This window comes from Poecilia latipinna, unplaced genomic scaffold (assembly GCF_001443285.1).
Source record: "Poecilia latipinna isolate Pla-1442-1.1 unplaced genomic scaffold, P_latipinna-1.0 Scaffold713, whole genome shotgun sequence".
NCBI classification, from domain to species: Eukaryota; Metazoa; Chordata; class Actinopteri; order Cyprinodontiformes; family Poeciliidae; genus Poecilia; species Poecilia latipinna.
This window is the reverse complement of record NW_015113329.1, coordinates 226198-251024: the sequence shown is the minus strand read 5'-3', so window position 1 is coordinate 251024 and position 24827 is coordinate 226198. Positions and strand designations below refer to the sequence as shown.

The 24827-nt window shown below is 40.5% G+C and overlaps 1 protein-coding gene across 4 annotated transcripts in view; it reads right to left on the bottom strand.

Annotated features, from left to right (window-relative positions):
* marchf8 (membrane-associated ring finger (C3HC4) 8) overlaps positions 1-24827 on the bottom strand; it is a 90091-nt gene that overhangs the window by 41903 nt on the left and 23361 nt on the right. For 3 of the 4 annotated variants that reach the window (XM_015045210.1, XM_015045212.1, XM_015045211.1), the window contains exons 2-3: positions 23695-23894; positions 13207-13362 (exon numbers count right to left, since the gene is read on the bottom strand). In XM_015045210.1, coding sequence (XP_014900696.1) covers positions 13207-13362; positions 23695-23790 — 252 coding nt within the window. In that variant the 5' untranslated portion in view covers positions 23791-23894. The remainder of the gene's footprint in view (positions 1-13206; positions 13363-23694; positions 23895-24827) is intronic. The other variant, XM_015045213.1, reaches the window with a different exon arrangement.

Genomic DNA, 24827 nt, shown 5'->3' with positions numbered 1-24827 from the left:
CCTTTTTCCCAAATAGCCCAAAAAAGGCGCTATTTTTTAAAAAAAAAAAAAAAAAAAAAAAAAATACTGACACTTTCATACTTTTACAAGGCTGTGCATATAAAAGCTTTAGCAAACTAGATTCTTTCCTTTTTTCTTTTCTTGCTTGTGGCTTTATTTACAGTACATTATTGGACATGGGTAGAGAGAGAAGGTGGAAAGACATGCAGCAAAGGTCTCAAGGTCAGGAATAGAGTTCAGGACTGAAGCATGGAGGACTATAGTCTATTTGTGGAGCTGACTATACCGCCACACCAGGAGACGCACCAAACTAACTTTATTTTTCATTTAACCAATCTTCCACTCAACAAACAAGCCCAGTTGTCAACAAATGTGTTTGTGCTCGCACTTGCTCAAAGCCAAACATCCACAGAACCCGATATCTGATCAGACATTTTCTCTTGCTTAATACTGAATAAACCACAGGCTGCAGTTGGTAGATGAGTGCTGTGAAACTAAATTCAGGCAATAACTCGGATGCATGATGAGGCAACACCAAGCAAACGGGAGGGCTGATGATATCTCGTAGCCAAAAGGCTGCTGCAGCCAACTTCATTTAAAAACACCAGTTTCTGAAGATGAGGGGCATGCTTCAGATTCACAGCAGAAATGCCAACACCAGTGTCTGCAGCCTGAAAACAGTCAACAGGCTTTTTTCAGACAAAAGTAAGGCGCAAAAAGAGAAGATTGTCAGCTGGTGACTCAGCTTGCTAACGACTATTTCGCTTGAAAAAACAAAAAATGTTCTCTCAGAGCAGCAGAACAGTCAGAAGGGCCTTTTCACATGAAGATAATGGGAGAGTGGGATTATAGAGAAAAGCCTTTGTTGTTGCAGCATCAAAGTCAATAAACACAACACACTGGATCCATATTCACATGTGGCGTGATATGCAGTTCACAGACAGGCTGGAGGAGCTCCTTGCTGGTTCCCTGCCCTTGAGCAGCTCTTGCCGTTTAAGTACAAGTTTAAGATTGCCACGTTGACATGGTCATTCAACCTTCGACATTCTGAGGAACTAAAGAGCAACTACAGGAGTTACGGAGCTACGTGGAAGCGTGTGGTTGTAACATCATCTGGTATGACTTACTTTCTGTCAGGCCATTGGGAAGAAGCACGCAACTGAAAACTGTTGGGAAAATTACACAAGTCCCTCAGTTTATACCTTGGAAAGCCGCTTTTAAATGTATGCATCTACTAGCTTGGCACATCTAACGACCGAAAAGTTTGACCATTTTTCTTTACATAACAGCGCAAGCCCCGTCAGGCTCACTGTGGCGCTTTTGTGAACATCCGTTTTAAAGGCTTGCCTTGCTCTGAACTTTGACAGGCCTTTCCAGCACATGAACACGCTTTAAATTCAAGCCGAGCTCATACAGACAGACTACTGTTGATTTTAGTCAAAGCCTTTTTGGCTTGAACGAAAATCTCTGGCTGCGAGTTTGAATTGATGGTCTGGAGTTGTTCATGGTGATAGATGCACCAACTACCAATCATGACCAGTGACGACCTAAGACAAATATCAAGGTGTGTGAGAAATTGTCGGTGAAAATGCTGGAGCCCAGCCTGCATCACTTCCACAGCATGGTCCCTTCCCTCTTTTTAACTCTAATGATGAGAACATTACAACCCATAGTCCTACTCGTCCATTTGTTGTTTGATTAATATCTGATGTGTAGACGGGCATTGTTCATTGCGTAGCATGACAGGAATTACTATTGTACTGATAAACATGTCTCATGTTTAGGTTTTGGAAATTACACAGTGTGCGCCAGGCTTAAGCCATCCTGATGCGACACTGGTTGTATCCATTTGTGTCATTGTGGTGCTATAAGCAGAATCTCCTAAATAAAAGAGCAACTCACTTGGAGCCATGCATACACCTCTAACAAAATTCAATAATTGTCCTTGAATGACAGCCAATGAAACCTACAGACAAAGAGAACGTTTAAAAGACTTTAGTGAACAGATGATAAAAAAAATTATAATTTAAGTCGGTTGGCTCAAGTCAGTTGCATCATCCAAAAGCTTTCCTTCTTCAGGATTGCTCTGCGGATGTATTCAGGTTGATTTGAAGTCTTTGTTGTTCCTTTTTTTTTTTTTTTTAGCAAAAATAATAATTAGCATGCAAGCCAAAGAGTTGCACAGAGCTCAGTGAGACGTTCAAAGCGTCAAACAGTTTAACTTCTTTCCAGCTTTCTCCCTGACCTGTCTGCTGTGGGCTTCCTGAAGCTGTTTGTTCACCAGTGTTTTCTAAAAAGCCACCGAGAAAAAAAACAAAAAACAAACAAACAAAAAAAAAAAAACAGCTGGATTTATACCAGAGATTAAATTGCCTCCATTTCCTTATTTGGTACCATATCTCTAATTTTATTTATGAATGCTACAGTAAACAGGCTTGAACTGAAATACATCTTTCTTTTTTTTTTTGTAAAAATGTGAACTGTGCATCATTTTTGACCCATGCCACATATATACACTACTTTGTGTTGGTCGGTCCCATAAAAACCCAATAAAATACGCTGACATGTTACAACCACAAAATTCAAAGTGTAAAAGGTTAAAAGGATAAACATATAAATCTTGATATCACTGAATTATTATGTAATAATAACTCCACCCAACACAATCACATTTGACAGTCTAAAATGTCCTTGCAAAACCAGAGCGAGCAGAAGAGAAGATGAAATGTTTTAGAGCTGGATGGAGGGTTTAACAGAGTTTTAGGATAAAATGAGGAGGGGCAGAGGAGCGTCTGACAGACTGATTTCTGTAAAGAGAGGAACGTGTCTGGTCTCCCGCTGGGCATGAAATTGAGCTGTAATAGCCTTTTCAGTTCATATTCAAATATAGTCATGCATACTGATAACTACAGCTCTGTAGCTTGTATTCCTACTGCATCAGTCAAATCTACCTCCAATTAAGCGAATGTGACAAAAGAAACACGAGTGAAAATAAGAAGCAAATAAATAATAATGATTCAAAAAAAAAAAAAAATCACCAAAGAATAATTTGTTGCATGAATCGTGTCCAGTGATGTGATTTGGAGCTCTGCTTTTCTTCTATTCTGAGCCTCTGCTATTCACAGGACATAATCCAGAGTCTAAAATGAAGAGGCAAAAAACATTAAGTAGGCCATCACTGTAACAGCATGGCCTCAGCACAAAAGCATCGATTCATCATCCCGAAATAACAGCTTGCTGGCTGCATAGTAGCTTTATTGATTTCCAGCTACAACCCACTGCTCACTGCTCGCCGTTTCCTCCTCCTTTTCAATCCTGGCGCCCGATGCAGAACATCTATCTCGGACTGCGAAAGCCGACGGGGACAGCTGAAAGGGGGGCCCTGCTGAGAACGCACATGTGACCATCAGCAGGGTGGTCAGACAGAGGTGGAGGGGAACAAACTTTGTCCCCTTTTTGGGCTATTTCTGTTTGGGCTGCGAGGTCAGGCAGGGCGCAGAATGCTCTCGAGTTTTGCTCTGAATTTACAAAGCAAGCTTGTGACTTGCAGACTAGTTTCCTTTCCTCATGACACACAGGTGAACAGAAACTAAAAGCGCTTGAAGAAGTATTTATATGTCGCCGGTTCAACGTATTCTATCTAAATCAGATTATGAAACGGGAGGTTTTATGATGAGGTGGATTCCACTTATCAGCTCAGTAGAAAGAAACTTTCTACAGAACAACTACGAGTCATGAAAGCAGGAAATTTGGAAAAATGGAAAAGTGAACATATTGTTGAAAAAAAGAAAAAGCCAAAACCAAACTTTCTGACCATTAAAATGTTACATTTGTAAGAAACTAACACTACGCATCACTCTGATAGTTTTTCTGATCTCATAATGAAAAGTAGAAGTAGCAGCAGCTTGATGTCATGTTTTTCTGTAAGAGTTGATATGAATATACTAAATGCATGGAAATGCTGGGAAAAAAAATTAGAGGCACCTAACACTAAACAGCTAGATCTACAATGAAATATTAATGCAGTATCCATGCAGTAAGAGGGGACCAGTCAAAGTCCAGACATAAACCCAACAAAACATTTGTGGAAATAGATGCCAACTACATCCAATTTGACTGAACACGATCCATTTTGAAAAAGGAAATTGACAAAAATATCAGTTTCTAGATATACATAAAGCTGGTAGAGACTTGGTGGCTCAACATCAGCATTGACTCAAAGACGTTTAATAAGAAAACAACAAAAAATGTGTTACAAAAAAGGGGAATAACACAAATGCTTTTCAGAGTTTGTTTGTAGCTCATTCTGAAGGCATGTATCCCATTTTGTATCGGTCAACCAAATAAAACCCTAAATGAAATACGGCACTGTTTGTGGTTGTGACGTGAAAAGAAGGTGCAAATGTTCACGCGTGTGAAAACCTTTGCAAGACACTGAAGAAAGAAAAAAAAAATTAGCTTACTTTTATACATATATATAGAAAGAGAATTGTTAAAAATGAATAGAGAGGTCCATATGACAAAGTATAGCAGAAATCACTAAATTATTGATAAAACTAAATTGAGGAAAAAAAGAAAAGTTACTGTGATTCAATAACAGGGCAAATGAAAGGTTATATCACTTAAGGGTTAAATACATTACAGTAGATTTAAAGTTTTAAAACTTATTTAGCTTGTTCCTCATTAATGAATAAATGTGATATTATAATTTATTTTTTTAATTTAAAAAAAAAAGAAGGATGTCATGAAAACAATGAAAAATCTAGCAAGTTTATAAAATAACAGTGGGTTAAAAAAAAAAAAACCTGATCAATAAAATGAATACAATAAAACTTTCCCACATAAGTCATTTTTGTGTAAACTCTTAGATATCTATTAGCTGCTTTTGCTGTTTTTAAATTAATCTTTATTTTTAACCGTCTGATGTCAGTCTGCCAAAAATAAAAAATGCACAATTTGTCTCTAATGTAAGGTTCTCACGTCACTGGTGACGCCCGTCACTGGCTTCCTGACAGCAGATTTTTATGACCAGGCACACAAAGGTCTAGCTCACTAATCAACAGCCTACTGTGTGGGACAGAGCAGAACACATTGTTCTTTATAGGAATATGATAAACAAGGCTGCGGTGTTGTAGCAGCTGCTCTACATTGGAGACTAAGTGTGAAAAACAACGCAGCCATTAAAAATGAGCAAAACATTAAAATATGAACATGTGTGTATTTTCTAAGATTACTAGATCTGACTGCAAGCTGTGATGGTGCAACAGAGCTCCTTATGATCACAATTATTGCACTGGGTTCATATTCAGCCACCCTGCAAAATATCTCATTAATGCATATGTATATTTTATGGTGATTAAAGCTTCAGAGTCCGAGACGGACCCACATCATGACAACACCTCTGCTCTGCTTCATTTGATTATTTCCCCCCCCCTCAAACAAATAGTCATCTGAACGCGAGCTGCTCTCTCTCTTAGGACTGCAGTCGCCTTTTCCATCACTGTTGAATGCGACTGACATGATTTTACCATAAATTTTTGCCTGTGAGAGGTTCTTCTTCACCTCACATTATGCCTCTGCAGTCACTCTGAGTCATACTGATGATTGCTAAAACTATCTGAGGTGTACTAGTAATTATTTCTGGTAATTCAACAATTTTGGATCCTAAATCTACCCAGTGCCTTTCCGCAGCGCGTGACTCACAGTTTACTTGTCTGCTGTGAGTGGACAAAATACATCAGCGCTAACACGCACACCTCTCGCTCTGCCGAATCAATACGACTCCCCAGTTTGATTTGTGCATTCATTCATGACCACATGTCGGATGAAAATCTGTTGAAATTTCAAACCAAAGGGATTTGGGAATGCAATTTTTTTCCCCAGCATATATAAACAGCTAAGTATTGTTTGCCAGCATCTATATTTTATCAAGACTTAAAAAAAACAAGAGACTAAAAGCTCCTGTGGCATTTATGCAGCATTCAACATCAAACGCCTAAGGCAAGTGATGCATTTAAGATGAGATAAGTTATAGGTACATAATCGTCATATAGTGCAAATTTAAATTTAATTCCTTCTCGCATTACAACGCAGGGCGGCAAACTTCATTAATTCTGCACAATATGCAAGCGAATGAGTGCGTCTGAGGTGAGTCATTAGCGGCTATTGGGATGCAGACGGCAGCACGGAGCATCTACGGCAGAGCTTATCATGCTTCACAGTCTCGACCCGGCTGACCTCGTGTCTCCAGGATCAAACAATTACTGTGAACAGGTTAGGAAGGGAAAAAGTGAGTGAGCAACCCTGCAAAGATTAAACAAAGTGGCCACTAATGAACAATTTCTCACCGCAGCATTGATGCACCTTGAACTAACGTAATGTTTTATGTTAAAAGTGCAAACCGATTTTGATTTTGTGTGAAATGTCAACGCAGCTGAAGTGGAAGGACACAATTTTCACAATTTTTTGTTTTACAAATAAACATCTTAATGGTGTTGCATGCATTACAGAGTGTGTTTCTACCACTTCACTTTGGTCGTGTGTAACATTTAAACTTTCCTCTAGGTTATGCCCTGCTTTACATATTGACTTTAACGGAAGCAGTAATGGAACAATGTAACACAGATGCAGGGAAAAATAAGCTAAACATGGCCCAATATGTGCTTTACTTAAATCTGTATTTGATTGGACCAGTTAGTCCTCTAAAGCGCTGCGAGAAGAAATTTGTTGTGCAATTAATAATCACATTGTTTTTATTCATCTGTAGATATTCAGTCTACAAATAAGCAGACAGATTTTAAAAAGCTGTTTCTCCGAACCAAAGATTCCTATTTATGTGGACAAATCCAACATAAAATGTTTTATGCAAAATTTCTGATTTACTAGGGAAAGCCTAAATTACACACACCTACCAAGTGACTTCTGGTGGCAGCTCAATGCAACGAATAATATTTGGGTGTATTGGAAAAAAAGTGAAAGAGATTCATGCCACACTATTCAGGTTTTATTCGTAAAAAACCTGAATAATGTGCAGACATCTGTTCCTGAGGACCAGGACTGAGAAACTCTATCATATAAAATCACATTTCAAACACATTGATGTTTGTGGTAATAATGTGATGAAGTGTTAAAATATTACATGCATAATGAAAACTTTTGCAATTATTGCTGTTTCATTTTTTTTTTTACCTATCAGGCTGCAGGCAACAAAGACCCATTTCGTCTTTCCTACAGACAGCAGCCTGAAGAGGGACAACCGGTTATATGATCATTTATTTTTCAAATTTCAGACTTGAAGAGTGTTACAAAGGCCAACTCTGGTTTTTATTGCCTGTCTCAACCCTTTAAGGAGTGAAGAGCAACTCTATCCAAGGCCATTAAATCCATCATCTGCTCTGAGCTCTGCGAGACTGACCTCGATACAGAGAGAGAGAGACCAGAAACAACTACGCCCCCCTCCCCGCCCTCCTGCATCCACCTCGTTCCCTTCCAGGCCGCGGTCCACTCACGATGACATCAGCAGTCCTCACCTGCTGCTAAAACAGATGGCGCCTCATCACTGACCCCAGCCAGGTTTAGAAGACCTGCTCTGTAAATATACTAATTTGGGAGTTTATAAATGTGCGAACCCTCTGAAGCCATTAGCTTCCTCTTCCACCAGAGCAGCAGCTCTTCTGCTACGTCTGTTTCCAGATCTAAACAGGATGTAGGAGTCGTAAGCAGCTTCCCTGCACCAGACCACCTCTCCACAGGGGGGCTCTTGGCACACGAAGGCACCTGGGGTTGCAACTCTTCCTCCCTCCCACCCCCCTTCATGTAAACCTCAAATTTCTGCCTTCAACTGCGGCCAACGGATGGAATTATGGAGCAACGATGGTGAAGTGCTTCTGATCCAGCTTGATGGAAATCTGTGCACATTTCCTCATTCAAAAGCAAACGATACGAAGAGGAAGGATATATAATCCCTTCAACTCCTACCACACCGCCCTTAGACATTTTGAATCTGTCGGTAAACAAAAGGGTTTAACAAAAGACTTCTCGCACATTGTTGTTTCACTGCGTCTTGTCAGGTGAATTAAGACGATTTAAAGTTTTGCACAACAGCTCAATCTACTTCTCACAACAAGTAACTTTGATTTACGCACCCTCTTCCTCTTCCAGTCTGTACAATGATGAAGAATGAAGCTCGCGAAATCAATCTTTCCACCTATACTGCTCCAAAAGAGCTAGGTTAAGCTCCAGTACCTTTTTCCTTCCAGATAAATACAGAAATTTGCACTTACAGGAAGTATCCAAGCTAAATATCATTTCATGGTAAAACAAGCTTTACCATGAAATGATATTTCATCCATGTCTCGGTATTGAAAATAACTTCTTTTTTTTTTTAAAGGGGGGAAAAAAGGATTTTCCACTTCATCCATTTTGCACCTATCATAAATCACATTGGTTTGCACGTTAATGTCAAGTTGACCTGTCCTGCAGAGACATAAAGACAAAAAGCTGCTTTCAACTGCCCCCTGCTGACAGGGTCATGAACAAAGCCCAACCTCAGAAGGAACACTGCGCAATTACTGCACAGGTCGATTCAGATCAGATACTCTCAGAGTTCCTGTTCAAAGGTACAAATTCAGTTTAAGATTAGGCTTTCAGAATAACTATTGGTGAGAAAATCTATCTGATTGAATTTACTTTCAAAAAGAAAGAGAAACGGATGCTTGTGTTTGTGGGTCCATTACCGTTTTCCCTCTTGTTTTTGTTATAGGGAATCAGAATTTAAACTTGATCTAATAATTGATGATCTCACACACAAATACAAGCAGCATAAATAAAGAGAATTTAAATTATACAGTGAAACATCAAAGGAACTGAGGTGACGAGACAGATCCGCGTAGACAGAACACATAGCAACCTACTCTGGATCATTTACGTCTCGGGGACAACAAGGATACAAAACATTATTAACATTCTGGTGAGAAATCGCTTCAGTATTGTCTTTTTTTTTTTTGGTTGGTTCTCTTCAGCTTTTTCTACCCTGAGTACACACGGTGTCCCCTCAGAGGCTGTGGTTAAATCTGTTTGTCTGAGAGGAACATGGCTCGAGCAAACCGGCAAGGACAAAGCCTCGGGTTTTGATTTACATAAAAAGCTCAGATTCGAACTTAAACTTCACATGGGGGTAGTGAATGATCAACAACAGAGCTGTGGATAACATACCTGTAATGATGTTAAGTGTATTTGTACACTTAACATCCTCCTTGTGTTTCTGGACACGTTTCTTGCTCCGACATTGAGTCAACTGGGTTTCAGAAAAACGCCACAACCTTCAATCAGCCCATCGCTGACGACAAGCATAGCTTCATCCTTTATTTAGAAAGAGAGATCCGATTCTGCTTCAAAAAGTCTCCAGTCAACACACATCTGGCTTTGCTGTGGATGTTTACAGGGGAAAAGGTTTCCTGAGGGTGATGTCGGCTTTCTTCCTCTGTGCTTTCATGCTTTGCTATGCCATGACGATTGTTAAAACGTATTACAACATTTATTTGCATCTTTAATTGGTTGTGTGTTGGGAGCAAGACTTACTCCGAAGCATTACCCAGATGCTTTGTTCCAAATGACTCAGTAATGTTAGACAAGCTGCTTAAGTTACAAAAAAGCAGGACTGATGTGAACGTAACTGCAGACTTGCTAGTGGCCAACGACTCTACAGTTTGCGACAGCAGGCTCTGTGCATTCACTTCCTTTAAACTGACTTCATCTCTCAAAAGTCATCATTCCCCCCTCCTAAAATTTGTGAAGTTTTAGGGCCTGTTGCTCATTACTTTACAGCAGCTGTGAGGGGGTGAAGATCTCTACGGATCCCGTCTTTATGACACCACAAGGCCCGGCAATGATGAAATAAACGATTGTGTCAAGAATCTGGGTGCTGTGGTTTAAAAGTGGGTTGTGCTTTGTTTACATGGCATGCAGCTGATTAACTTTCACTCTTCCTCTTCCTCCTCGCTCAGTGGGTTGGGTTCAGCCAAAACGGCAACTGTGCCAACACACCAAATGGCCGTACTTCCGTACCGCTACAGCTCACATTAAGAGGACTAGGAACTGCAACTCAAATGAACCTGCAAACTGTGATTATCAAGCCGAAACGATCAATCTCACCGCGGGTTAGGAGGAGGCTGATGGAAAGATGGAGGGGACGTATGCAGAACGGGAGGCTGAATTTTTCACTCAGTTTTCTGAAAAGAAATGAGCCTGGAATCCCAGCAGATTTATACAATTTCCACTGCTATCTAAAGCATAATTTCTCAATTTCCCATCCTATTCTAAGTATCCTCCACATTTTCACCACCCTTGTTATTGACTCAAACTTCCTTCTAATCACTGTTCCGCTCTCACAACCCCTGGTTAATGTTTAGTTAGCCGTCAGTCTGCGTTGGGCAAATATTAGGAAAGCGGAATCATTTCCACATGGAACGTGGCCGAGGTCAGGTCTCTACAAGGAAGCAGATGGGCAAACTTTCTGGGTGAATTCTTGGTGGGTGTCTTTTGCTAAAAGGTGGTCTCTAATCTGAAGACGAGGGGTTCGATCTCTGGCTGGAGCACGAGTCAAAGACGTGCTTTGGCAGCAAAGTGAAGCCAACACTTTGTCTAAGATCAACTAATGAGTGGAGATTTATTTTACTGGCTACGGCGTCAGCAAACAACATCTGTGGAGTATCTGCTACTGGTCTGAAGTGGATTTGTGAGCATCTATGGGTCTCCAACCAGAAAAATGCTAAAACTCCACTGCCGTTTCACTACATAGGTGGCATAAGTTCAACAAACACTCCCTCAACAACTTAGAGGCTCAGAAGCTGTCTGCTCCTCTATCTCAGCCTTGAGCCAAAACCATAATACGGTAGGAGAGCTGGATAACATGGTAAACAGGATTGACTTTTACAGATAAGCCAACCAAGGACACCTCTGCTCCAAGCTAAAAAACAGGGGGGAAAAAACAAAACAACAAAACTTCAATATCTCTGCCATTTTGCGCTAAGTCGCTCTGCGGTGATATTCTATCTGGTACGCTCTGATAAACAAGCTTGTTTTGGACATTCAGGAGTCGTCATAACTTATCTGGGAATAACAAGAGATTTACCAAATATTAGCAGCAGCATTATCTTTTGACAGGATCCAAGTGAGAAGGCCCCGTCTGTCCGGTGGCGCTACCCGGCCTGAGAGGAAGGACAGCGGCAGAATCTGGAAGATTGTGGGCGATACGTAGGAGCATCAGAAAGATCGGTATCCAGATACGCAATACAAGACGTGTCACCGTGTCTTTGACTTAGGCAGCACAGCGATGTCTACTTTAAATCCTTCCCTTCTCTTGAACATTGTGAAAAATAGCAGAAAGCTTGTTTGTCTGTCGAGTACACTTAATAAATGAGGTCACTTCAAATTATTTAAAAGAAAATGGAGGAACAAGGGTCAAGGAAAATTACCCTAACATGAGATGGACATCAAAAGAATAATAGCAATAAAGTTTTTTTTTTTTGTCTAAAATGGTTCAAATGTATGAACTTATCTTTTTCCCTAGTGGGAAAACAAAGTTTTCTGATTAAATTAAATAAGTAGTTTCTGTACATTTCTTGACAATGACCACTAAAGACACAATTTCTACAAATAAAAAGGAACACATCCGTTTTCAAAATCCCATTACAATTTTTCAGCGATGGAAGTGGGCAGATTTAGATTTTACTGGACGATAAAATTTAGATCCAACTTCATAGTCATGCTTTGTTTCTTGCATGCCGAGTCATTTCAAACCGAGTCCTAAGAAAGAGCATGCAAGTAATGAATAAAAGTGAAGCCTTGAGAAAAATCACAAATGACTATTAGTTAATTCAGATTTGTAGTTTCCAAATGACCTAAATTAGTTCCAATCAACGAAACAAGATCTGAACCAGTTCAGCACAATGCATGACGATACCATCCCTCTTCCCAGTATTGACTCGTACAATCAAACAGAGAACAATAAACCGACACAAAAACAAGTCCCCATTGCAAACCTGACACTTTCTCCGTAAACTAACTCTGTTCTTTGTCCGTGGTAAAGGGATACGTTGTCAAACATGAGAAAATGCTTTGAAATGATCTCAAAATCATTTGTGAAGTAAAAACCATAAAGAACATTTGTAAGTGTGCACTTACCATGCAGTTGTCGAACAACTTTATTATTCAACGCAAGTCCCTAGGAAAGATTAGTATAACTGCTGCCACAGGCCCCCGAGGTGAAAATCACTTGAAAGTGAGGTACTCTACTCCAATAAATACGTTCCACCTATTTTCTATGTTGGAACTGAAAGCGAGGCCTGAACACAGCAAAAATAGCAACAAAGACATGTAGTATACAAGTGCAGAAAGTAGGTCCTATTAAAAAGTTTTTTTTTTAATAGCAATAGTAATCCACAGTAAAAGAACGTTTATTTCTTCATAACTTGCAGAGGAAGTCATGTGATGTTTCGATAAAAACATTGTTTTTGGCAGCAGCTCGGTAAAATCCAGATCATCTGGTTCCTACACAGACCCTCTCTGCCCGTTTCAGCCCATCTCGTCTCACCATCTTGAGATTGTCTTGCTGTCCCATTGTAATTTATTAACAAGCTCGACAAAGGCCACAGCCTTGAAGATTTGTTTGTGCTGCGTGCATGCAAAGGGCAGGGTGATGGCTGTCACACCTGAAGCAAAGGATAACACAGCAGCCCTGGCCGCCGTCTCTGGCCCGTTTGGAAAGTGTTGCGGATTCCAACAAACACATCAATCAAAATGACAGAGACCAGGCAGCAGGTACGCACAGTTCCTGCTCTTACAAATAGGATTCACCTGAGAAGACTTAGTTTTTTTTTTTTTTTTTTTGCTTTAAGAAGCTTTTATTTATAAGAAAAAAAAAGGTCCTGAGCTCTGAAACATTGGACCAGTCCTCGGAGGACACACTACATGAATACTCACTGATGTGGCAAAGTGGAAAACCAAAGCGATCCTGCAGCTTCTGACGACCCTGCCAGGAGCAAAGCTGCAGCATGTCTGCGTTTAGGAGCCAACTATCTCCCTCATTCCACTAGCATTGCCTCAGCGCTGCCAACGGTCTGTTTCTACAGCAACAACAGACTCCCGTCTCATTTCCTTCGTGGTGTTTATAGCATTCCTTTAGTTTTTTTTTTTTTCTCCTCTCACCTGGCCCTTCTCAGTGTCTGCTGGGCGTGTCTCATCGATGCTCATTTTCTGGTTGATGGAGGTGAATGTCAATGCAGGTCCACAGTCCTCTACAGCGCCGAATGAAAAGCTCATTAGGAGGCCGAGGGTACCAGTGCATTCATGCTGCTGCACGTTCTGCAAGTTAAGGAAGGAGAAGATGAGCGCGACGCACAATTTCCTGGACAGAAGCCTCTGACCAGTCTTACATGAGATAATGTGTCACTGTCCATTACACTTACAAGCCTAAGAGATTCAGGTGCACATAAACCAAATTCATATTTAATTTTGAGAGAGAGAGGAGAGAATTTAAATAGATAAGTTGCCCAGAGATCAGAATTGACTGCTTTCGCCTTCATCTCCGACTAGTGATCGACAGGTCAAAAACGATTAAATTTGATTTTTTTTCCTCTCCCCATTTCTGAAAAGCAATAGAGCTAAAAAAAAAAAGCCTCCAGCATTTTCAGTCTATGCACACATCAATGAACAGAATGTATTCTTGACCACGCTGGGTTGAATAAAGGTTGTATTTGTAGGGATAAAATGAGGGGAAATCTTGTCATTTCTTTATTTTCCACCATCTTCTTCAATCTGCAGCCTACTTCATTACACGTTCTAAGCATTAGAAGAAATTGGTATTGTCCAAGAAAAACATTTAAAGGATATTTATTTAGATCATTTTAATCATAGTGAACACAGCAAAGTTTCAATGATGCCGGCAGGTTTTCTAGCAGTGACAGAAAAACTCAGAGTTTACAGGAAAATGGAGCTTAACACATAAATGCTACACGTTCGAAGCAAGAACTGACTCAAGACCAGGTCGAAGTTTCACATTCAAACAGCATTTTGACTCCAAACATGCAGCCAGAGGTAAAATAGAATAATTTAGATCAGTGAAGCTCAACTCTAGTCCTGGAGGAACTACTGACCTGCAACTTTAGGATGCTTCTCTTTCCCCCAAAAAGCCAAAATGGAAATACAAACCGCACTTTTATCACCGTTTCATATTAGTCTGTCATATCAAATCCTTAAAGCACTGTGGTTGTAACAGCAGATTATGTAAACAGGTTCAAGAGGTCTGAAAATGTTTGCGTGTTATAAAGGCTCTAGAATAAAACAAAAGTCTAAAAAGGAAGCGTTTCTTAAATCACAAAAGGAGATCCGTGGTCTACTGAATAAAAAAAATAAAAAATAAAAATACTAGTGTGTTTGTGTGTTCACTGCAAGTCTACGATTAAAATTTACCAACTAGTTATTTTGTCTAACTGCAGCCAGTCCACACCCGACAGCCGGGGGGAAACGTTCGCAACGTGGTCACAGAAACAAGTGGACAGGCGACACTCTACCACACTCAACTAAAAGCTGGAAAGAAAGGAAAGAAGGAGAGGAAAGTTTAACATTCTTCAAAAGACAGGAAGTGGAGGATATGTAACTGAACACAGCATGTAAGAGACTGAGACTTAATGAATTATATTATATATATATATATATATATATATTAGATAACAAATATCAACAACTCCACCCGAATTGGTCATCTTAGGATCATGTCTAACTGGCACGGCTAAGGATCTGATTGCCATGTATCCGTTTCGCTCAATGCACAAGAGACTTGTTATGTGCCTGAGCGCTCGCTGCATATTTGTTTTCCACCTGGGGTGTGCAGCTCCAGACGCAACTGATGCATCTACCTGCCACCGACTGTCACAAAAGTGAGGCAACGCACTGCAGGGAGGGAAGCATCCGAAGCGCTTCCTGGAAGAGAGAAATTTGGGCTCTCGGGGTGTATACGGAGCCAAGCAACTCACGACAGTCTAGTCAGCGCATTACAAAGAACTCAGAATGCCGTCATCCAGCGATGAGGGGGAAAAAAAAACAAAATAAAAAAAAAAACGTTGAAAGCAAAAGTGAAGCCGAGGCTGCGGCAGCGTCGCCTTGATGAGGTGGGAGATGTGGCATTTAATGCTTTTCCTGTTCCAACTTCAGGTCTCCTGCCTGAAAATGAGTCGGTCTGTGTTTTGATGCATTTCCTTCTGGTTCTGGTGCAACAGCACCCTGAGTCACCCTCACATGAGTGGTATTCAAAGTGTGAAAACGCAAAGTAAATGGGTTTCCTCCTGAGATTTGGACACTTTTACTGTTCTCTCCTGTAGGATGCGTCAGACTGAAGGCACTTCTGCACATATTTGTTGGCCGCCCTCATAAATATGGGTGAAAAGCCTCAACATAAACTTCTCTTTTATAGCAGTAGCATATTGTCACATTGTACTTTGCCAACAGGACAAGTATTAATCATCTATAACATTTCACAGTGTTTGAGCATATGGTCCTCTTAGACCAGACTCTCCGCTTTCATCTCCTCACCTCGTTGATTCAGGTCAGAGGACTGAAATGGGACTGATTTTGAGAGACATTAACCATTTTATGTACATTTGACCATGTTTTGGATTAATATCCCATAAAAAGTCCACCAAATGTTTATTTCAAATTTTTTAGGCCATGCACTTTTACAAGTTTCCCAGGACTTTTGAAAGAGAAAAAGAGCCCACAGCATCACAGATCCTTTGCAATGCTTAAACAGTAGACACCTGGTGCTTTTCCACACATTCGCATCTTGTTTCATATCTTCTGAACCTGCAGTTTCGATAGCAGAAAAGCTCAGGCTTAGCCTCATTTTCCCCGGGTGCATAAAGTCACAGCAGAGATTCAATTTGTGACTGCGGGTCAGTAAAGGTCGGTCATCCCTCTCAAACAATCATGTGGCAAGAAGATAGGAATCATTAGAACTGGCAAAAATGTCTTCTCCACTAGCTCGTTTTATTGGATTATTTAAGACGGTTCCATATGTGAGTGAAAGCTTGTGTTCCTGCTAATGAGAGCCGAGACTGATGCATTGAATGGAAAACAGTAAAAGCACTAAAAGGAAACTTCATTAACATCCAGCATTTTCCCAGCATGCTTAGAACCATCAACCTGATCAGCGAAGGAACACGTCAGTATTAGCTCTTATCGTCCCATTCCTCCTTTCTTCTTTTTTTTTTTGTTTTTGTTTAGGTCTCTACAGATTAAATTTACTCAAGCATGTAAAACTTAGTATAACAAAGAGTGTCACATCTACTAAAAGAACATAAAACACCCCATGAACCCATCCTGGGGGGTTAAGGAACAATATATTTAACAAGGTGAGGCCAAGTCCTTCCTCACAGCACTCAAGGTCCTCAAAGGCCCGACTGTCATGTCGTCTACTCCACGTTTAATTACATTTTCTGCACTTAACCATCAAGTGGCTCCTGGGAGACTTATGCAAATCTTACACAGACAGCCAGACCAACACCAGCTGCTGGCTTTTGTAAGTGTGTAGCAGCCCTGAAAACCCACTTCATTAAATGTGTGCGTGCAGAAAGAAAGTAAGAAGGAAGGAAAGAAAGAAAGGAAGATTCAGGGGAATGCTAGCAGCAGGTGAAGTATATGCAGTGAATACAGAGCAGAAAACCTTCAATGGAGGCAAACAAAAAGTTATTAGCTGTTTTCAGTCAACGCTGCCTTCAGTTTGAGGATATAATGGACACAGAATGCGCCATGCCATGAAAATCTGCGGTGTGCCTTTTGTTTTGCCACATTCACGTTTGCTATAAAAACTGATGCGGTCGCATCTTATTCTGTTGCATTAGCCAAGTTGAAATCCAGAGGATTTATGAAGCATTGCAATAGCTACAAAGTAAGTTTACAATATAAACCTGACCAGAGGTCATCAAAAACACCAGGCTTGTTTCAAACTTTAATGCTCCAGTGATAACCCACCATATTTTATAACTGACTAGAAAGAAACTAGTATCTTATGAGGAGATTCTTATTTTATGAAAATATAATATAATAAATCATGCATCCTATATAGCACTTATCGGGTCCCCAGTTTAAGTCGTTTTAAATGGTATTAAAGTTTCCAACTAAATTCAACTTCCAGCATTTGTTCTTTTGCCGTCTGTGATTTTATGCCACCAAACCAAATTGAACGTTCAATTAAAACATTTGTAACCTTCGTATTGCGACTAAACTTCCAAATTTTCTGCTTGCCGAGCCACGGTGGGTTGAAAAAAATAAAGAGTCGTATGATGACAAGCAACGCGTTACACAGCGTTCACTCTGTTGGCCCAACATGAAAGACAGGAGGATACAAACAGTGTTTGCATGCGTGTGGTCACACTAGGGCTCACCTCATCCCACAGCCAGGCGATGTGAACGGCTGACAGCAGGTAAATGTAATCATCCCCAAGCACACCCAAAGTGACCCGCTCCCACTGGGCGTCTTCACACCTGAGAGTCCGGTAGATTTTGTTCAATTAAGGACCAAAATTTAATCTGGTGCAATTCACTTTCACAGAGCACCGTGTCAAACAGACCAAACCCTCTGAGGAACTCGTTTACTCCCGACTTTCTACACAATCGAACTAGTGTTTCATTAAAGCGGACCAAATAGGGCTGGTGTGAACGCACTTCTTTGGTTACTTCACCCTGCATAGGGCACGTATGGACCAAAATCTCAGACAAATGTTTGATACCTGAAGAGTTAAGAACATCTTCAAGGCAAAACGGGGTCTACTGCATTACTAATAAAGGTTACTACTAAGAGAGCGAAAGGTGAGTGAACGTTATTGTTTTTAGCCAAGCATCGAGACATCTCCACATTTAGTTACTCTGTTTTAACACTAAACATTGAGTTCTGGAGTAGACGTTTGACGTCGAAACAAATGGCCTCAGTTCTAAAGGGTAAAACTATCAAACTCACGAACAACCCGAAACATTCACTCCTACGAAAGAGCCGACTGTTTTCAGTAACGGTTTAGACGCCGGCACGTAGGTTTTCAAATTTACTGGGTGTAAAAATGTAAAGTAGGTTAGTTTGCTGACACACAACATCCTCATCCTTATGAAAACAGCAGCCAGAATAAAGGCAGCCCCATTCTGCCAAAGCGTTATCTCCGCTCTCCAGATTCTGCTTCGCGCACAGGCTGCTGCACCTGTTTACACTCACAACATCTCCGGCACAACAAACTCAACTGTGTCACAGTGAGAAGATTCCTCTGTGCGAGCGAGAGAGGAGTGAAATTGAGTTCACGCGCGATTACATTTGTGCAACAGGAATGCCAACAAGATTGCACACGCGTGTGCTGGTGGAGGCATATATGAGAGATAATTTGATGGTGCTTTACTTTCGAAGAGCACCTTTAGCCAATCACATTTTCACGTTAGACACTGGTGGAATTTAGTTTGCTCCTAAAATACTCGAGTCGCGCAACATTTACAGTCAACACTCCTCTTTCTGATAAGTGAGCATTTCACACCGAGTTTATAAACGGGTCTTAGGGCTTCCAAGGTAATTATTCTGATATTTCCACTTGCAAAACCTGAAGGCATAGCTAAAACTGGATGGGTTTGGTTTGGGGGAGCATCAGATGTTTAAGAAGTATTGTCGCCTGTATGGATACAAAAAAAAAAAAAACATGCTTTTGCATATATATTTTTTTAACATTTGCATCATTTAAGCAAACCGTATTTTCCAGACACGTTTAACAGCTCCGTCATCTCGGCTAAAGCCCTTCCAACCTTTCTCAGAAATTACATAGTTCATTAACTACGCAAAGACAGACACATGAAAACAGTCCTTCATCTAGCCCACAGGCGATGTTAAAAGTTTTTTTTTTTTTTTTTTTTTTAAATCGGCGGCAGTCGGGTTTTTGATCTCGCCCTCTACAAAGCCCAGCAACGCTCAATCAGCGGCCCGACAAGTCGGTGGCATCGGATGTTATCAAACCGATAAACATCAGAAGACAAACAGGCGGTCTTCCCTGTCCTTGACTCAGAAACTCACTTACTGAGAGATGAAACCTAAATAGCTCTCCCCCTGTGCTCATTAAAAATGCATGCGGCTTCAAAAGTTTTGGCATCGTGCACCACTTTGCCAAGCGAGTGCACAGAGTTAGGGAGATAAACTGCTAAATATGCTGCCAGTGCCAGATGTAAATAAGTGCGTATAGCAGGAAAAAAAAAAAAAAAAAAAAGACACAGCTGCATCCTCTGATGCTCACTCTTCGGTTCACTGGGCATAATCCATGGCCATCATGTAAATTACTGTTTAATGAGCAACGCCGCAGTGGAAGTCAAAAGACCTGCAGTAATGGGAGCCAATATTGTTATTGGATCTGATGCAGACTTTGTTCTTGGATCAGATGCTGATCCGAGGCCACCCATGAACCTTCATCTGGAAGGTTAGGCTTATAGCTGAATGAAGCATAGTAATGGTAATGTCATGCATTACATTAATGTCATGCAACATAGTAATGTCATGCGTTGTTTTAATGCATTAACAGATGGTTGTTGTGTTTTTTTAAGATTTAGCAATTTTTCTCTAGTTTAAAAGTATTGCTCTGCTGGCTCAGAGAGCAATCAGCGTCACCTTTTTCTGATTTGGTTCAGTTGTGAAGAGCAAAAAGAATAAGATGGAGATTTGTGATGCATTTTGTGCAAACATTCAGAGTGGTGAAAGTTGTCAGACTGTTACAGTGAAAATAAAGAGTCTCAGCAGCTACATAAACCAATGGACAGATTTAAAAAATAAAATATATTTATTTTTGGACTTTGAAACTTTACAAAACCATAACGCAGAAAATGCGCTGGAAATTGTAGGCAGCCTTAATGCAATGTATTTTGCTTACATTTAGATTAATAACCGGTTGGTTAAAATAACTTTTGAGACAATAATGCATCAACTTATTTTTTTAATACAATTAACTGAAGTTGAAGACATGCATCGTTTTTCCAAATTTCATGAGCAAGCATTTTAAACATTCATAATTTCATTACTGACCAAATTAACCGTCATATTTTGCAGTCCGGATCAGGACATAACCGTTCTGCACTGAAGCGTCTCCACGATCGTAACAAACGACAGCTCTACCAGCGTTCTCCCGCTGCGTGTTTACATTTCGCCCTCTCCGCCTTCCAGCTTCTGCCAGAGCTTACTTTACCGACACGTCATGCATAATCCATTCACTGCGTGCCTTATCGAAACCCACAGACACAAATAAGTCTGACCGCGCTAGTCGCAAAGAATGAGGAATGTCGGGGAACTTTGCGTCTCCTTTCAAAAAACTGTTTCTCTGAGGATTTATCAACCCAAACATGAGTTCTCAATTGGAGGACACGTCAACCGAGTCACTGAGGGTAAATTTTCAACAAACCACCTTAAGTAGAGCTGATGAAGGGGCCAACAGGAGGTCAGGAATGGTTACATATTCGTTTTTCTTTTCTAAAAGAGCAGCTTCAGACTCCGGGGGCAGGAAAGTTTCCCATTTTTTATCCCTCCCTCCAGGCATTGAAGTACCAGTTGTGTTGTATAAGAAGGCTGGATGGATTTGAGTCTTGTGACTAAACTGTGGGTGCACACACACACACACGCACACACACACACACATCCTTCCAGGACCTTCAAGCTAATCAGCATTCTGGGTTGACACTCACCATCTTCCTTTCTCTTCTTGCTTTCTTCTTTTTACACGCCGCTGATGGTTCCACAGGGAGTGAAGAAATTGCTGCTCTTCATTCATTTATTTCCTCTGTAGGAATTATTAATCGGAGGCTAAGCCACCAGGAGACATGCACATAGAGGATGTGGTGCCGAGCAGAGGCCCAGAGCTGGACCTTTACAATTTTGGTAAATTGAAGGAGAGCAGTAAATCTCTTGCGAGGAAGAGAAACACTGACAGAGTCACTTTTGTTTCCTAAAGCATTAGGGTAACCTTTCTGTGGCTGTTCTCAGAGTCCCCCAATCCAGCTAACTCTCCACTGTACACAAAAAAATATCCAAGTATGCAGAGGCCAGGATGAGATTCTACACAAAAGTAAACCATCCAATATCCTTTTTAAACACTTAAGACAAAACTCTGTCATAAGCTAAATTTTTAAGCTCCAAAACTTACTAGGTTTTAATGGTGGCAGAAACAATTATATCCCTAGTTATTATGGTCAGTATTGAAATAGCAATTACTAAAATATGTGCCAAGATGTTTGCTAACATTCAGTGCACCTAAAGACATTTCTGCAAATAAGAATGCGGTAAAAATAGTTATGAATATGGTTTTTGTTGATTATTTTTTGTTTTAATGATCACTTTGAGACCAGACTGGAACTGAAGCATAATTTCAATGATGCCCGACTTCAGTTTGAAGACAATTATTAAAATAGAAATAATTGTTAAAAAAGTTTGGAGTGCTTCACTAAAAGGAAATGTCTGGCTGCTTTTTAATGCCACCTGTGGGTTGCTGTGGCCTCAAAGCATCAGGCAGGACTTTGCACAGGCGAGGAGCATCGGCACAGAAAGCTCCGTCCCGCGTGGCGCTCAATTGGATTCTGAGTCTTTGAAGCAGGTTGGAGTGAGTGGAGAGGAGTGGAGAGGAGCGGAGCAGAGGGAGCGAGCGAGCTGTGGTTTGTGGAGCGAGTCTTCGAGGCAAGAAGGGGCATTTTCATGCATGCATAAATGAGTGAGAAATGTATTCCTGTATTTATTCCCAGTGTGAAGCCAGTGAAGTGAATGAAGAATGGAGCTGATATGTTGGTACTCTCACACTCATCAACGTCCTAGCTGCAGACTTTTGGAGATATTGCAGCCTCTGAAAACTCTTGCAACAGATCCAAACGAACGGAGCATTACAGAAATCCAGTCTGGAAAGGACAAGACATGGATCAGGTTTTCTGGAATCGCTCGGGTGAAAGCGGAGCGAGGATCAGAAATGTTACGGAAATGATCGAAGGAGATCATGTAAGTTTACGCAAGATTCGAAGGATGAGGTGGAGGAGCATTTTAACTCCAACTGATGGGAAGAGAGGATTGTTATGGCACAAAACATAATCCTGGTATAGGCGAAGAATGATGCCTACCATATTGTTTTCCAACATGGAGGCGTTTAATTTATATTCATGTCCGTTTAAGTTTTTTGTTTTTTTTTCCAATTATTACTGTTTATCTGTGGTTTCTTTCATTTTATAACTCCAACCAAAACAACAAAAAGGAAAAGAAAGGTAACAGATAAAAAATGAATAATATATGCATATAAGTTTATTCTTTAAAAATTAATAACTTAAAAAAAAAAAAGGGGAATCAATCCGGAATCTAAAATATTTTCCTTCAAGACCGCCTGGGAACCCCCGGATTGTGTTTTAAATTTTATATCAAAAGCAAAAGCTAAACAGATGAAGGAGGGAACCGTTTCTATCCCAGAGATCTTACTTTCCCCACTTCAAACTCGCCTAACAGGCAACGCTGCCGAACAAAGCTCCAGCATGCAGTGCCGTCATTAAAATGCAACAGCAGAGAGCCGACAGGTGATTTTAGAGGCACAGAGGGAAAGGCTGCCCAGACTTTGACTACGCTCATTAGATGAAAACTCTCAGCCAAGCCCAAAGGAAGGGAACACTTGCTGAAATTGTAATCGCCGGCTCTGAAATTTTTATTTTGCCACATTACGATAACAGAACAAATGGGAGAACTGCCTTCTGACTTGGCTTACACCGGATTAAATCGCCTCTTTTTGCCCCCAATCGCAGACAACTTTTTGCTTTTTTTATTTAGTTTTTTTTTTTTTTTTTTTGCATACAGCTATCATGTAAATTAATGTAAAATAAGCCAAAAGAATGCCATAGCATGAAAAAAAAGAGAAAGCTTTTTAAAAAAAAATAACTATGTGGATCAAAAACTACCAACATTAGCACGCTGCCTCCTCTTTTTTGTAACTTTTTTATTTTAAATCATCTCAGCTGAGATCATTTGCTGTCAACTTTCCTAGAATATTTATTCGCCGCAGAGCCACAAGGAGCACTGAAAAATATAGCTTTGGCTCCCGTCCACTGGTGTTATTTACTACCTTTTCACCAAACTGCCATTACAGAGGAGACGTGACTCACTGCCCCCATGCATCATCTGCACATCCAGCCAGATTTTAGGAAAAGTCAAACAGTCACATAATCTCAGAGTAAAATTAACAAGAGAAGAGCCAATTTGATTAGTTGTGCCTCTTTTCTTATTTTTAAGTTGCATAAATCTTTAATAAAACGGCTTAATTAATGTTATCTCAAAATTCTGTAACTGTTCCGGTTTCGCAAGATGAATATTAATTTGCGCGTTGCTTTGGGGGGAGGGGAGAAAGCGCCTTATCGCGCTCAGACACTCATTTGAAGACGTTATGTGACGGGAAAAGCTTGAATTCATTTAGCTCCTGTCTGTTCATCGTGTTGTATTTGTTTTTTCTTTTTTTTTTTTAATTATTATTATCATTCACACTGTACACAAGGTTTACTCAGAGATGTTCCCCTTTCAGCACAGAGATCACAATCGCTGCCAACGAACAACTCTGCACGACGAACGTTTCTCACGACGCAGCACGGCTTTGAGGGTGATTCATGCTCCTCTCCCCGTACCTGCTTGTCCTTGTCTTTCGCTTTCCCACTGCCCGACATCCGCGAGGAGGTGACATCCCGTGGGATGACGGAGATTTGGTGCAGTGGCATGTTCATCCCAGCGGGGGCCGACCAGGGTTGCTCACACACACGCGTCCTGTGCTGCTCCCAGAGCAAAGCGCATGATGGTTCTATAACTGCAACACCTCTCCCAGTCCTTCCTGCAGGGAAGAGAAACCGCATCAAGATTTGTGTCAAAAAAACAAAAAAAAACAAAGAAAAAACAAAAGGCTGCACATTGTTGCAAGAAAGCAGACGTGGGGAACTGTCAAGAATCTTTGATTGTTCCTAGTTTCGGCATGCTTGATTTATTCACATTTTCCATTCATGAGTTAAAAATGAGTAAAACAGATCCCATCACAGGCTTAGCCACAGAGATGTGTTCCTCTGGTAGAGGTAGAGACTCCGTTACATTTGGCCTTTTCATGCTTAACTCTGAACATCCCACTCAACAGAAACTCTTCCCCCCGTGCCCCACCAGTGTTATGCTTCTCCACATTGAAATCACGCTCCGGTTCGGTCATACGCTCGCCTTGAGCACAGGATCAAAGCGTGACATCCAGCTCAACGGAGTGTGACACGAGCCAGAGAAAATTGTTGAATTTTCACAAAGAATGGATATGAAGCCGTGTCAAGCAACAGGTCATTTATTCATCAATGTTTATCATCTACTCTGACTTATATTTTTAAATTTACCTTCATATAAAATGAACTTATGTAATCTTTATTTATAGATGTAACTTATTTAGCTGCAAAAGGCATTACATTATATTAATTCAATACACAGAAGGATTTTTTTTTCATTATACTTGACAGATAATTTAAAAAACCCCCACAAAATTATGTTTCTTGTAAAATTATAACAGTATAAAACTAATAAAAATATTTTATTTCCTAAACAAGCACAGGGATTAAGGCCGACTTGACAGCTTTCATCAACATCCTAAAGGAGGCGGTAAGCCACAACACTTCATCTTTCAGCTGAAAGTTGACAGAGTTTTTTTACCAAACAAAATGATGGAATGTTGAGTGGAAGGAAGAAGACTGGTAGAAAAGGTGAGGCTAACTTAAGGCCGGGTAGGTGAAGGGCTCAA